Source organism: Cyanistes caeruleus, chromosome 1, assembly GCF_971803275.1.
Source record: "Cyanistes caeruleus chromosome 1, bCyaCae1.hap1.1, whole genome shotgun sequence".
Classification (NCBI taxonomy): domain Eukaryota; kingdom Metazoa; phylum Chordata; class Aves; order Passeriformes; family Paridae; genus Cyanistes; species Cyanistes caeruleus.
The window spans coordinates 51761861-51776663 of NC_141701.1; the positions used below are offsets into that span (position 1 = coordinate 51761861).

Sequence of the window (14803 nt, forward strand, 5' to 3'; positions counted from 1 at the left end):
TGAACACAAGAGACATTTTGTCAAATGCTGTGGTTGATGGACATAGTATTGCTTGTGTAAGGGCCACTGCCTTCATTTAATAAAAGAAAATGACTTTTGGTACTTGTCAGCAATCTGCAATATGAAATTTTAATGTTTGGATTGGATTATCAATTTCAGACTGGTTGGAATATTTTTAATATTTTCTATGTTGAGAAAGGAATATAATTTTATTTTGTTTTCATATTTACTAGGTGGCACTAACAAGCCTTTATTTCTAAATCATGACCCCTAATGATAGAATTTGACAATGAAAAGAGATAGGGTGTTGGAGTATGAGCAGCAACTTGTGTAAACAGCAATTCAAGTCAAAGATTATCTCCTCATCATACCAGTATTTTGAAAGTTGCAGCTGTTACAATATATATGGGGAAGGTTCACTTAGGAAAAGAATTTGGTTTAGAAAGAACTACATAAAATTGTTTACCCCATTTTTTGCTGGCAAATTGTACTTGAAAACAACATTTGTCCGGATGCTGTTGCTTAATGTGTTTACTTAACTATGAAAACCTCAGGTTATTTATGTATGTAGTCTGAAAACTAAATTTAGTTTCTCTGATCACTGCATTGCACAATGGTGATGAAGGATATTTAACCAAATTGTTACACTGGTGTGTGTGCACATGGCCAATAGAGATAAAACCCCTGCCATCAATACTCATTATCACTGACAATGTGAGCTATAGTGACTTGTATGTTACTTCCCTTACCTAATTTTTCAGCTTCAGGGACAATTACGAGGATTTCTAAGTAGATACTATTCGCACATTTTTTACTGTGTCTTTACATAGGAATTTCTCTGTGGGAGGAGTTGTACATCAAGTACAACTTTGTGACTGCGTGTGTGTTTTGAGATAGAGAGGGTAGGAAAGGGTTGGCAGTGTGCAGATGTTAAAAAGTCCCCCAAATTTGTCCAGAAAATGAACTGTGACCATTGGAATTGCCAAAATCCAGGTATTACTATCAATAAAATTGCATAGGTATTAAAGGAGTACCTGCAGTTTTAATTTATTTTAGCTTTATTTAGCTCCTCCCAGTTTGAGGTTTAACTTGCCGGAGGGATCTGTGAAATTTGCTTTTAGTTCCTATTTCATTGGTGTGGGGAGTATGACCCATGGTAAACCAGGGCCCATTTCTCATCCTCACCTGAAAAATGAAATGGTGAATCCTAAAGTGTCTGTGGTGGAGCTCAGATGGGAAGTCAGCAAGCGGGCAGCAGGGAGATGTCATTAGCATGAATTAGGGTGTTAGGAGAGCATGCCATAGTTTGAGGTCTGCGAGGGAAGCTGTGAATGCCCCATCCTTGCAAGTGTTCAGGACCAGGCTGCATGGGACTTTGAGCAACTTGATCCGGTGGAAGGTGTCCCTGTCCCTTTCATCCCAAGCAATTCTATGATTCTGTAACACGCCTTCTTACCACTTTCAAAGAGCCTGTCAGGCTGGGTTTAGTGGGTTTATCTGCTGGTCTGTGTTACACCGTGGTCAGGAGGATCCTATGATCCAATACTCAGTAAAAGGCAATTAGAGGTATGATTCTTGTTTGGATGATAGTGACTCCATGGAGTGCCACAGCTATAGTCTTCTAAAAATTAATCCCAAAATTTCCCCTCTGCAGCATACAACATTGTTGATACCGTGCAGGTTTGTGGGGTTTTTCCTTGCTTTGTTCATTAATACAGTACATTAACTGTGGGATAAGGGCATTCCTTTGAAGCTTCCTCTGCCACATTCACACTACCCATTGCCACACAGGGCTGCTCAAGGTGGTACCAGCAGTGGGAGATGCCTGTGAATCCAAGGGAAGGTGCTCAGGCACTCCTCTTTCCCTCTCAGTCTGTTTCACCTTTCTAGTTCTTGTAAGCTCATCCTGCTATCCTCTTTCCCTCCTTACCCAGGCTTTCGGCTCCCAACTCACTGGAGTGCTTCAGGCAGTGTCCCTCCTTCGCTCCAGTCTCAGCGTGGCCAGGAGTGCCCGGCTCCCGCATCCCGCAGTCCCAGGAGTCACCAGGTGGTGCTATTGCCCAGAGAAATGCCCTCCCTTGGCTGCAGCGCAGCCCAGCCCTTGCAGAAGGCTTCGATGGTGTTTGGTTTTGTGGTGGAGCTTTCTTCGGTGAGCAGCTGTGTCAGGTGGTGCGAGGGCTCTTGTTTCACGCCGTGGGTTCAGTCTTGAGTCAGTTCTATTGATGCAAGTCAAAAGTCAGTTTCCTGTGACTTAATCAGCCAGTGCCTTGTTTGACAAGGAGGTCCCCCAAAGGCTGGACTGCTTCTGCAGTTTGTGACCACCCTCTTGTACTCAAAAGTACTCAAATACTTCACTGTAGTGTGAAGCATTAGCAGGTCTCATTAAGGATATCCTCAGGCTTTGTACTCTTGGGTCTCCCGTGCAACCCAGTGGGAAGGATTTTTGCTTGTTCATTGACATGTGCCGCTTGTCTAAAGGAGATTTGTGTGTGTGTGTGACCCTTCAAAGGTGCTTCTCTTCTTTCTCCTTTCATCCTCTCATTTTATTAGCCAGCCAGATTGATACCACCTTATTTGCAGCTGGTTTTTATAGAGATCATGCTCTTACTTGAAACTGTAGAGGCAGCTCAAAACATGGAGTTGAGCATCTTAAATGAATAGCCAACGCCCCTAAAAGCCACAGTTTGAGATAAAGGAATGCAAATAAACACCAAAGTTCCTTCTTCCTTTTTACCAGGCTAAGCAATTCTCTCTCCACAGCTGCCCATACCGCATGCTGTCAAGGGCATAAGAAATTGATTGAGATTCTGCTCCTTGATTTCAATCTAAAATCCTCCATTTCTCTTGGCAGTTCAGCTGCTGTTCTGAATTTGATAACTTGTGTGCAAAGGAGAAGGAAAGGTGTAAGAAAAGACACAGAGAATTATCTGGAAATTTGATGTGGGTAAGCAGCTTCTAAAGAATTAGCTGGAAATTTATTGTGGGGAAACTGTTTCTAAATAATATTAGCAACAATCAAAGGCTGTTATCTTTGCTGTCCACACTCGTGGTAGCATAGTGCTGTGGTTGGCTTGCACGTTGTGTGATAAGATGCAGTGATTAAGCATAAGTAGGGGAACTGGAATATGGATTTGGGTTTTGGGTTGGTCTTGGTTTGGTTGGTCATTTTTTTTTTTTTTACCTGAGTAGGTGAGCTCTAAAAATTGTGAAGCAGAGGTAGGTTGGCTGCAGCATTAATTTTATTCCTGAAGAATAGCTCCGTGGGCTCTTGCTCCACAGCCCCCTGTCTCATAAATAAAGATCGCTTTATATTCCTGTGCCAGCTTCATGGGCAAAAGACTTGGCAGGTTGTGGAAGAGCAGCACAATTTGTAAGTCCTGGAAGAGTAAATGTGCAGCAGATGCACATTTATGTGCAAGTGGAGTACTTTGCTGGGGCAGTGAGTATCACACCGGGCTGGGCTGGGACATGAACAGATCAAGAGCAGGCCTTGAGAAGGACCTGAGGATTCTGCTGGATGAGAGGCTGGGCATGAGCTGACAATGTGAGCTTGCAGCCCAGAAAGCCAGACACATCCTGGGCTGCATCAAAGGCAGTGTGGCCAGCAGGGTAAGGGAGGAGATTCTGCCCCTCTGCTCCGCTGTGATGAGACCCCACCTGCAGTGCTGCATCCAGCCCTGGGATCCCAGCACAGGAAGGATGTGGCCCTGTTGGACAGAGTGCAGAGGAGGCCACCAACATGATTAGAGGGATGAAGCATCTCTTGTGCAACAAAAGGCTGAGAGAACTGGAATTGTTCAGCCAAGAGAAGAGAAGGGTGACCTAATTGCAGCCTTCCGGTACCTGAAGGGAGTCTACAAGAAAGACCGAGAGGAACGTTTTACAAGGGCGTGTAGTGGCAGGACAAGGATGAATGTATTCAAACAAAAAGATTGTAGGTTTGGATTAGATGTTAGGATGTTTTTTGCTGTGATGGTGGTAAGGCACTGGAGCAGGTTGCCCAGAGTTGTGGATGCCCCATGTCTGGAAGTGTTCAAGGCCACACTGGGTGGAGCACTGGGCAACCTGATCTATTGAAAGATGTGCCTGCCCATGGTAGGTGGGTTGGAGGTAGATGATCCTTGAGCTCCCTTTCTGTGATTCTCTGATTCTTATGGCTGCAGCTACAGTTCTCCATCCTATCAAACCAAGCATGAAGATCTTGGGATTGGGAGCCCTAGTGATGATAACAGAATAATGCCAGTTATTCTTTCCAGGAAAGACTTTGGTTTTAAATAATATTACATGCATTAATATATCAGTGTCTTCGGCAGAGTGAATTTCTTGATAGCATTAGCTATGATACAGACATAAGTTGCTCTTCAGTCTCGCTTATCTCTGGCCAGGCATGTTGCTTTGGTAGGATGATAAAGAGCTTTTGGTCATCAATGGCCCTTTTATACTTTATAGTTTGGTGTTGCTTGTGATCTTTGGGTATGTCTTTGACAAAAGTAGATGAAGAGATTGTAATTAATATTGCAATCTGGGAGGGAAGGAGGGATGGAAATACTCTTTTGTGCCTATAAGAGAGAAAAAAAGCATAGCAAAATATTAAAGAAAGTGTATTTGAAACTTGGGCATTAGAGGTTTTTGTTATCTCTGAAACATTACTGGGTTGGGATCTGGTGGAGAGCAAGGGGCTGTGACTGCGAAGAAACTGGCTAACTCCAAAGAAGCCTACAGATCACCAGGACCACTAGGACTGCATTCTCTGGCTCCAGGTACAGCAGATACTGGAGCAGCAATGCAGGCCTGAGTTTAATTCCACAGGAGGATGTGTGCAGGATGTGTGTGGAAGGAAAACATGTGCTGAATAATCACACTGGTAAGGGTGCCAAAACTGGTAAGGCAGCAGGCACTTGGCTTTGGGGACTGGTTGGGAGCAGAAGTGGACAGGGCTGTAGACTCCCTTCAGCTCTAAGGTGAAGGAGACGGTCGGTCACTGTACATGTTTTGCAAATGGATGTGGACTGAAGGAAAACAAACCAAGAAAAGGGATCAGATGATGTTTTCCATTCAGAGACGGATTGGGTTTCTGTGGCAAGGCTCTGGTAGCGGAGGGGGGCTGCAGGGGTGGCTTCTGTGAGAAGCTGCCAGAAGCTTGCCTGGTGTCCTACGGAGCCAATGCCAGCTGGTTCCAGGGTGGACCCGCCACTCGCCAAGGCCAAGCCCATCAGTGATGGTGGTAGTGGCTCTGGGATAACACACCTAAGAATTGGAAAAAGCAACTGCAAAAGAGCAGATTGCAGCCAGAGGGAGGAGTAAGAATATGTGGGAGCAACAGCCCTGCAGACACCGGGGTCAGTGGAGGAGAGGGACGAGGTACTCCAGGCTCCGGAGCAGAGATTCCCCTGGGTGCAGACCATGGTGAGGCAGCTGTGCCCCTTCAGCCCATGGAGATCCATGGTGGAGCAGAGATCTTCCTGCAGCCCATGGAGGGGACTATTTTGGAAAAGGTGGAGGGCTGAGGGGCTGAGGTGACCCCATGGAAAATCCATGCAGAAGCAGACTCCTGCCAGGACCTGCAGACCCATGAAGAGAGGAGCCCACACTGGAATAACTTTGCTGGCCTGACTTGTGACTACGTGGAGGACCCACACTGGAGCTGTCTGTGCCTGAAGGACTGCACCCCATGGAAGAGACTGTGCTGGAGCAGTTTGTGAAGAACTGTGCTCCATGGGAAGGACTCGTTGAGCAGAGGAAGAATGTGAGGAGTCTTCCCCCTAAGGAGGAGTGAGGCAGAGACAATGCTCTGGTGAGGAGCAGGTAGAGAAATTTGGAGTAAAGTTAAGCTCAGGAAGAAGGGAAGGTGAAGAGGAAGTATTTTAAGATTTAATTTGTATTTTTCATCATCCTACTTTGATTTGATTGGCAATAAATTAAATTAATTTCCCCATTTTGAGTCTATTCTGCCCATGGCAGTAGGTGAGTGATCTCTCCCTGTCCTTATTTCAACCCACAGATTTTTTATTATATTTTTCCTCCCCTGCCCAGCTGAGGAGGGGGGTGATAGGACGGCTTTGGTGGGCACCTGGTTTCCAGGCAGCATCAACCCACCACAGCATACCAGATACATTAAGCCCTGACTAGTAAATGTTTTTCTGTTTTAAAAAAGTCAGTAGAAATATAAGGATGGTATTGAAGACACATAAATACCAAACAAATAAACTCAGTGCTTGGCTATCTCTAAAAGAACTTAAATAGCTCTTTGTTACTGTACTGTCTGAATGCTTTACAACTGTCACTGTTTTACATCCCCATAACGCTGTTACGAGGTAAAATCAAGTAACTATTTTCCTATAACAAGTAGTGAGCTGAGAACAATAGAGCCAAGAATTCCTGTGCCAAATGCAGTCCTTGCAGCACTAGGAGGAAGGATTGCATTCTGATATAACAGGACTGACCTGACTGTGGGTAGAACAAGTGCTGCACTTTTACGTGTAGAGTGAATTAATATAATTGTAATGTGCTCCATAGGAAAAAGTCTGATTCTGTAGCTAATCTGTGCTCTGCAACAGCAATGTTGGCCTGAAAGCAATTAGAAATGATGTGTGGGGTTTTTACTGTGTGGGAGTTGGCATAGGTCATCCTAACTTAGTGGGAGTAATGTGCCAACTGACTTAAAAGATACCTTTACTACCATATAAGTTTAAAGAAGGGAGTGCAACAAAGGGAAATGCAAATAGGGATGTTCATGTAAAGTTCATACAGGGACAGGTAACAAGAAGAAACTGTGGTGGTTCCTACTGAAGTAAGACACTGCAGAATCCCTCCCTCTCAGAACAGAGTTGCAGTGGGATCCATGTGTTTGTGCTGGGATTGTGGGCAACTGGGTTCCAGTTTTCAGTGTGAGTGTTGTTCATTTGGCAGGCACCCTTCACTCAGGAAAGTGCATGATAGCAAAATGACACTTCTGGGAGCCAACTCTGGCCCTAGTTCTTCCCTTTCAAAAATTTACTTTGCAGATGAGTATCTCCCAGATCTTTGCAGAAACTCCTTGAAGATCACTGGTGGTATAAGACCACAGAATTTTAATTTGGAATTTACAGAAATCGTTAGTGTTCTGAATGAGATGTGTATATTTTGATTGCAGAAGTGAAGCTTCAGAGCACCTGTACCTGCATTCCTTTGCTTCAGACTGAAGCCCAGGCAGTTTTGTGTTGGTGAAGCAGCTGAGAGCCAGTGTGTGAGTCTAAGAGCTGCTCTTGTATTTTCATCTGTTCAGTTATGCAGTGATACCTTTGCTCACTTGATACTTCTTGCAGATGGAAAAATTGAATAAAGGTGGGAAGCTTTTTGCATTTCTTCCTAGACACCACTCTGCAGTGCATGGCTTCATTTTCCCTGGGACAAGCCTGACACTTGGCAGATTCAATTCAGTCCCAGGGGTGTCTCTGAACCTCGGTCTCCTGCAGGGTATTTCTCCTTAGAGAGCAGTGTTTTCAGACAACCGAAAGCGATACCCAAACACAGGGGAGGGCAAAGGATGTGTTTAAGGTTGGCAAATAGTTTATTGGGTAGAGTAATTCTTGGATTAGACACTGCCCTTGGAAACCACGATCAGGAATCTGTTGTGCATAACTCTTCCTTGTATGTTCATAGAGTTGATAAAAATCCAAAGGCAGTTTCAGATGCTCTTCAAGCTGCTTGTCACAGCCTTCCAGAGCAGCTGTAACTGGATTAGTAAGACATGGAAAATATTGCAATGCTACCTGCATTTGATCATCTGAGTAATGATTAAAATGTTAAAGGCAGGCATAGAGGACTAAAGCAGACTGCAAATTGCAAAGCTTTAATTTATTTTGCAGCTTGTTGCTTTTTTATCTCCACTGGAATTTGAAAGGCAGCCATAATCCTGTACTCAGCCTTACTGTGTCACATGCCTTAGGGTTAAGAACTGGCAACCCTGAAAGCATTCAAGTTGCAGGTTGGGTATCTCAGTGCTGCATGCCAGGCCTTGCCCGAGGAGTGACATTCCTCCTGGACACCAGGCTTGACCAGAGCTGAGCTTACATTTCTGCTAAAGCCCAGTGATACTTTACAGCACAGGCCTTGCAATTTGTTTGATGGTAGCTAATGAAATGCAAACCATTTAGCAGCTCTGAGATGCGATTACACTGCTGTGAATTTTCAGATTCCATCAGAGTCCTGCTGAGGGTAATGGGAATGGGCCAGGATGATTCAACTGTAAATCAAAAACAAAGCGCGGCCAATTCTGACAGTGGGAAGAAGAGCTGTTCAAATGTGCAGAAGCTGGTTTGCCAAGTCAAAACCAGCTGCACTTTACAGAGCTACTGGAATGAATGGTCTCTCTCTACATTTGTGGGTTCTTTTGTGACTCATTGATTATTTTTCTTGCCCTGAAGTTTAAATTCTGTCTTTCTACTTCAGGTTTGCTTGGCCAGTTGTTAAGGTTTTCAGTGCTTGTTTTTGGTATATAAAATACCAAATGCATCGATAATAAAGGGCAGTTTTCTCCTTTTGGTAACTTCATACTGATTCAGGTGTTTTCATCTGTACATACTTAATGCTTCAGCATTAATGAATGAATTAATGAATGCTCTGCTCTGAGTAAGACCTCTCCCTCCTCTCTGCACTAGCACTGGTAGGAATCAAATAAGTGTAACAAAAAGTGGCATTTAACTTGGGAAATCTTGAATGTAAACTGGATTCTCTGGTAGTTTTCAGTTAGGGATTAATCAGCCAAGAGTGTCCAGTGGTGTGAATATGTAACAGGGAGCCAGGAATTGTTGCTTCTCTTAACATGAGGAGCAGCCAGCTTCCTCTCCGAGCAGATCCTCTTCCAGGAGAGTGGGACAGCTTTTTGACTGCACCCCAGTTCTGTATGTTTCATCAAGCCTGTTGGGTTTGTTGGTGTTTTTTGAGTTTGTTTTTGTTTTGTTTTGTTTTTTTTGGTTTTTTTGTTTTGTTTATTTTTTGCTCTGAAGGAAGCCAGAAGGTGTTATCTCACTGGAAGGTACACTGAAAGAGTTGTTAATGACAAATTTGACCACAGATGTTTCTGGTGCATGCACTTAATTGTACTTTTTGATGTTAACCTGTCTGGAGAAAGCTTCAGAACAGCTTGCTGGTAGATTCTGGTACTGCTCTCTGGCTGAAACCCTGAGTTCCAGCAGTGTGAGCAGCTTTGTAATTCCAACTGTATGCCTGATGAAAAAGCTTTGCCATGAGAGACTTCCTGGGGGTTACACTAAATTAACCCTGACTGCATTGGTTGTACTCTTTTTCTTTTGATTGGGGATCCTCAGAGGAAGGGTTCAGTTGCTAAATGCTTGTGGTACCTTTGCTCAAGTTAGGGTTGTTGGCAGCTCAGCTTTTGGGGAGCCTGGCACAAATGAGCTCTGAGGAGCAGATACATTCCTGCTGTGAGGTTCAGGCAAGTCCTGCTGAATTTGATGGAAGCCACATGAGCTGTGGGATCAGTTTCTGGCTTGTGGGCAAGGACAAAGATTTGTCAAGTCCAAATGCTTCTCATATTATTACTAAAATAACGTCTTCTTTGCCTGGGGATTTTTGAGCACTTATTATTAATACTCTCCAGGTTGCTAGGGCTCATTCTTCTTCCAATCTGTAAGACTAACTCATGTTAAACCCTGTCAGATTTAATGAGACCTGTCTATAACTGATGTCTCAGTGACTCTTAGTTATTTTGAGGAATGTTTTGAAAGGACAGACATTTTTAATTTTTAAACATTTTTACAAATTCAGATTGTAAATTTGATTGAATCCTGGCTTTGTCCAAGCTGATGAGAAAACTTCTTTCTGAAGGAGCTGTGTGTGAGATCCCTATTTATATAGAGGTCAGTTCTCCATTGCTTCTTAATGCAAATTTTTGTGGTGCCTGTGTCCAGGATGTCTCAACCTTCCTTTAAAGCTGAAATGGGAAGTTAGTCATGAGATCTGTGGTGGTTACAAGCCAGATGTTCTTTTATTCCTCCTTAGTTTGCAAGTGGAAGGATACAAGGCAGTTTCTTCAGTATGTTCATTCTCAGGGTGCCATTTCCTTATGTGAAGTTCTGTCTAGTGTTCTTGTTTTGTTTGTATTTTCAAAATCCTAGAGTCATAAAGGGTTTTTGTATGGTTTATTAAATTTTACACATACTTAGGAAGCCCTGTGTGTTAACATAGCAGAGAAAGACTCTGCATAGTTGAGACTAAAAAAGCTCTTGCAGCAGTGTGCATGATTATAGGGCTGCTGTTTAGTCATCAGTCGTGATATGTGTGGATTTTTTTTGTGAATCCAACATTTATTCCATTTCAGATGTAAAACAAAAAAAAAAAAAAACAAACAAAAAAACATGAAGAGATTAGTTTACTCAGCACAATAGGGCTTGACCCTCAATCTATTAAAAGCTATTATAATATCAAGGCTACAGACTATCAGCCTAATCAGGGATGTGTTTACAGGATACTATAGTTCCCTCTAATTTGGAAAAGTGCTTGGAGGACCAGGCCCTATATGCAAAGATACAAATGAGACATCCAGATTTAAATTAAAGAACTGTATTTTTCTGCATTAACTTTTTCTGCTGGGATAAATGTGTTTGGAACAACAGACAGAGGAATATACCAAATGCCTATTTGTAATGGGGAAATTGTTTTCTCCTTTAATATATTGCTCATATTTTTTCTGCTTTATTTTTTTTTTATCTCCCTGTAAGCTTCTGCAAATCAGCCAGGAGAAGTCAGCAGCTCAGTTGTTGTTTGCCTGCAAATGAGTTGCCAGCATCCTGTAATGCTGCTAGCTTGAAATACAGTCTCATCTCCTTTACAGTAATGAGAGCTGAGGAGAGCCAAGTGGGGTGGTTCCCTGGGAGCAGGAGTGTGGGTGGAAACACTGTTTTCTGTGACATTCTGCTCTCCATTCTGGTGCTCTTAAAATCCTTGTGCCTAAATCTGCTGGTAAGGGATTTTGAAAGAGCAGAGAGTGTGTTTTCCAGGGTTGAAGGGTAAAAATCTGGAATTAGTCATGCTTGCATTGGTTCCCTCTATTTATCAGAAACATCTGATACAGTTTCAGGTTTTTGAATCCATTTTGCTGACCAGGGGAGATTCTGAAGTTGTAACTACTTATTCTGGCAAACTAATAGTGGTTCACTTAGTGTGGATTACATTTCTGCTTCTTTCCTTCCTCCCTACCCCACCCACTTTGCTTATCTCGCTACAAAGTGGTTTATGAGTGATATTTTGTAAGCGTGCTGGGAGGCTTATGAAGAAGAAAAGGAAAAAAGGCAAACCTGTTGCTGGTTCCTCGAGTGACTCATGAACGCCTTGATTCACAATAATTGTTTTATATTTTTTTCATTTCTTGCCACGTCTTTTCTGGATTGGAACGCTCTTGATCGTGATGATTCAATGACTATAGTGCTGAAGCCCTTAGGTTTCCTGTGAAAGAGGATTTTTCCCAAAGAATTTCAGGATCTGTTTCTTCAAGTGCAACAGAGCTCCTGAGGGCATGTTCTCGGTTTCTGAAACTTGTCCAATCCACTCTGCTCAATGCCACCATGACCTTTTCCATAAGCCTAGGTGTTATACCTTTGTGTGTGTTTGATGTTACGTGTGCACCAAGATCAGGTAAAACAAAACAGAAAAATGGATTAGGAGGTGTAATAGCAGAACTTGAGAATGGGCAAAATAAACCTTTTGTATGCCTGAATGTTACCCAGGCATGTGGCTTGATAAATCTGCTATAATCCTTTGAAGAAAAAAGAACAAAACAAAGGACATCATCCCCATCAGATGTTAGAAAAATAGGTTTGTGTAATAGAGAAAGACCATATAGTAAAGGACAAAGCAGATGGTTGCAGGAAAGGTTTATACAGCCTTACAAAGGAGGTTTAATATCAATGCACTGAGAAGCAAACATTTTTCTATACTTCTTTGAAGCACCAACTCTGCTTTCCTTGTCTTCTGTGAGAGACTTGAAAGAGAGTTCCCTGTTGTCAGTAAAAGTTAAGGTCTCATTAGCTGTTTTCAAGCTGTATAATGTTCATATGCCGTGATTTGCTTTGCTTTCAGGCAGGTGAATGTCTTGATTGATGGATGTCAGTACAGTTTTCAGTAACGTGGACTGAACTCTGTCTAAGTAGTTTTAAATCCCATGATGGAATGATAATCACTGCCTTAAGTAGGAAGCTTTTTCTATTTTACTTCCTTCCCCTCTATGCTCTAATTATACTCTGGTAGATGGTGGTTTGCATCCTCCAGGCAACAAAAGGGAAGCTGGGAGTGCTTGTTTCAACTGAACCCCCCTGGTGCAATAAATTGCCTGGCTCCTGGAAAGCACCAGCCACAGGCTGCAGCAGGGCTCATCCTAGAAACAGGTTCACTTGTGGTCCAGGTCCATTGGTTTCACTCCAGTTACTTGAGGGGGATATTAGCCCTCTTGGTAGTGCAGGCAGCTCCAGGAGCAAAATGTAAGAATGCCTTTAAGCTTCTGGAGGGCTGTTGGTGTGCCTGGCATGTGCTTAACTGTGCTCACTGTGAGATGTGAAAGCAATAGAAACTTGGAAAGATCCTTTTAACGGTATCATGAAACATTAGTAAGAGCCACAAACTGAAAGATGAAGAGGTTCCAGGAAAATGAGCTAAGCTTTAATCCGTGCTTGTGGCTGTCACGTCCCTGCCAGAGACCCTGGCTCCTCTTGTAATTGCAGTTGCCATTCAGAGTGACCTGTCAGGAGAGCTGGAGGAAGCAGATGAAACTGAAGAATTGTCAGGTCACCAGAGTCAAAGTCTGGTTTCGAACATGGTGGCAGAAATGCTGTCCCCACAAGAGGGAAATGTAATTCCTTGCAACCAGTGGGTGGTGATTCTAATTTCTCTACACCACTTAAAACCTGGAAAAATACTTAGATCCTCAATTTCAGGGCAGAGGGGTTTTTTAATTTTATTTTTGTTAGCATGCTCTGCCATCCTGGTATAGTAATTATACAGTGATGTCACCTGGAGTCAATAATGAAGGCAAAATTTGGGAACAGTAACAGGATGTGTTACTGCTATTGATCAAAGGCTACAGGGCTGTTTTGAAACACTGCTCCTCTCTTTGATCTTTTTTTCCTATTGATTGAACAGAGTAGATAAACAACTGTCTGTGTAACATGAGCATTTGTTATGGCTTTTAAGCTGACTAAGGACAGCATTGAATTAAATATGAGAGTTTAAATGATGGTTTTCTAATAAATGCTGTTTATAAAGACTGGCATGACAATACAGTTTCATTTGAGCGTGGTGGAAGGAAATGTAAATACAGGCATTCTTTTTCTTTCTTATTCAAAAAGAAGATAACATTGCAAAATTGATTATAGTAGAGGCAGAACTGTCGCTATTTTTAATATGTGGTTATATGTGGGCAAAAGCTGCTTTTCTATTTTTTTACTCGTTATATGTGTCGTGCTGTTAACAAACTGTATTGTCATATCTTGGCATTTTTCAAGAATGTTGTGTAAATTAGTCACCTTAAAATAAGGATACAAATGGAGCTACCAGGTACAATCTGGTAGTTCTGCAATCACTTCAATGAAATTAATAGAAAACTTTCCATTGACTGTTTAATGAGTTAGATTGGACCCTGGGCTGTCATTGTTAATGTCTTGGAAAGGTCAGTATCGATTTCCTGGCATCCTTTTTGTCTCTAAGGAGGTTCTTTGCAATTCTGTGGAAGACATAGCAATAATGTTATTCCTCTGCCTTGATAATTCGTTGTATAATTTAAGTTCTACCTGCCATCAAAGTCTTTGGGCAAAAACAGACAGACTGAAAAATGTTGCATTTTAGGGAAGTTGTTTATATCTTAAATGCCTAAATAATATTTCTGCATAATTTCAAGTTTTCTCCTGCCCCTTCAGGTTATTTTGAATTTTATTCTAGTATTGTACTGCTGTTATTTTTCCCTACTGATTTGGTGTGTTAAAAGAAGAAAAAAAAAAGACTATTCCTGCAAATGGAATCAGCCTGCCTTGTTGCAGTGTTGAATGCAAGCTGTGTTGCCTTTAAAGTAATGCACTGCAGACCTCTAACATGGCATGCACAGGGAGAGCTGCACATCTCTGGGGATCCAGATCTTTGGATTCCTACCTTTTCAAAACCACCCAAAGTCTCTGCAAAGTTTCCACTAAGTGGGCTAGTTTGTTTTGTCATGAAAAGGTTATTTCCACTAAGCCACTGCTGTCAGAGTGCTAAAATGTTGTTGTTGTTGTTAGTCTGTTTTGGAAGCTTGCTTGGGCTGGCCGTGCAACAGGCCTGAATGAAATTGTTTCTCTGGCTCCGCTGTGTAATGCGCCGTGTGTTGGAAAGCATGGGGTTTGCTTGTACAAGTAAATGGCTATGCTGGATGGACTGCAGTCCTTGCAACAGGAATATAAAATCCACCCAATAAAATAGAGAGCTTGGAGAGAAGGGAGTCCTGGGAAGAAGGCCAGGGAGATTCACTCACAATGCTGATGTTTGAAAAGGATAAGCCATGTCCTCACTTTTCTTCTGGAATGTGTAATGTGCCCTGCTTGCCACAGGACAAGAAGAAATATTAATTCTTGAAAATAAATCAAGTGGAGTATTGACATCTAGGGTCTCCTGGATATGACTTCATGACTCACTGTCATGCTTTCTTTGGTTTTCAGGATACTGGGGTTGGGAAATCGAGCATCGTTTGTCGGTTTGTCCAGGACCACTTTGATCATAATATTAGTCCTACTATTGGGTAAGTATCACACATAGTACCACTTTGGTTTTCATGTCAGTGAGG

The 14803-nt window shown here is 42.5% G+C and overlaps 1 protein-coding gene across 5 annotated transcripts in view; it reads left to right on the forward strand.

The window, feature by feature from the left end:
• RAB31 (RAB31, member RAS oncogene family) overlaps positions 1 to 14803 on the forward strand; it is a 65209-nt gene that overhangs the window by 12277 nt on the left and 38129 nt on the right. For 4 of the 5 annotated variants that reach the window (XM_086892725.1, XM_086892718.1, XM_086892701.1 and 1 more), the window contains exon 2: positions 14679 to 14758. The exons of the other annotated variant lie outside the window; for it this stretch is intronic. In XM_086892725.1, coding sequence (XP_086748851.1) covers positions 14679 to 14758 — 80 coding nt within the window. The remainder of the gene's footprint in view (positions 1 to 14678; positions 14759 to 14803) is intronic. 5 annotated transcript variants of the gene reach the window in all.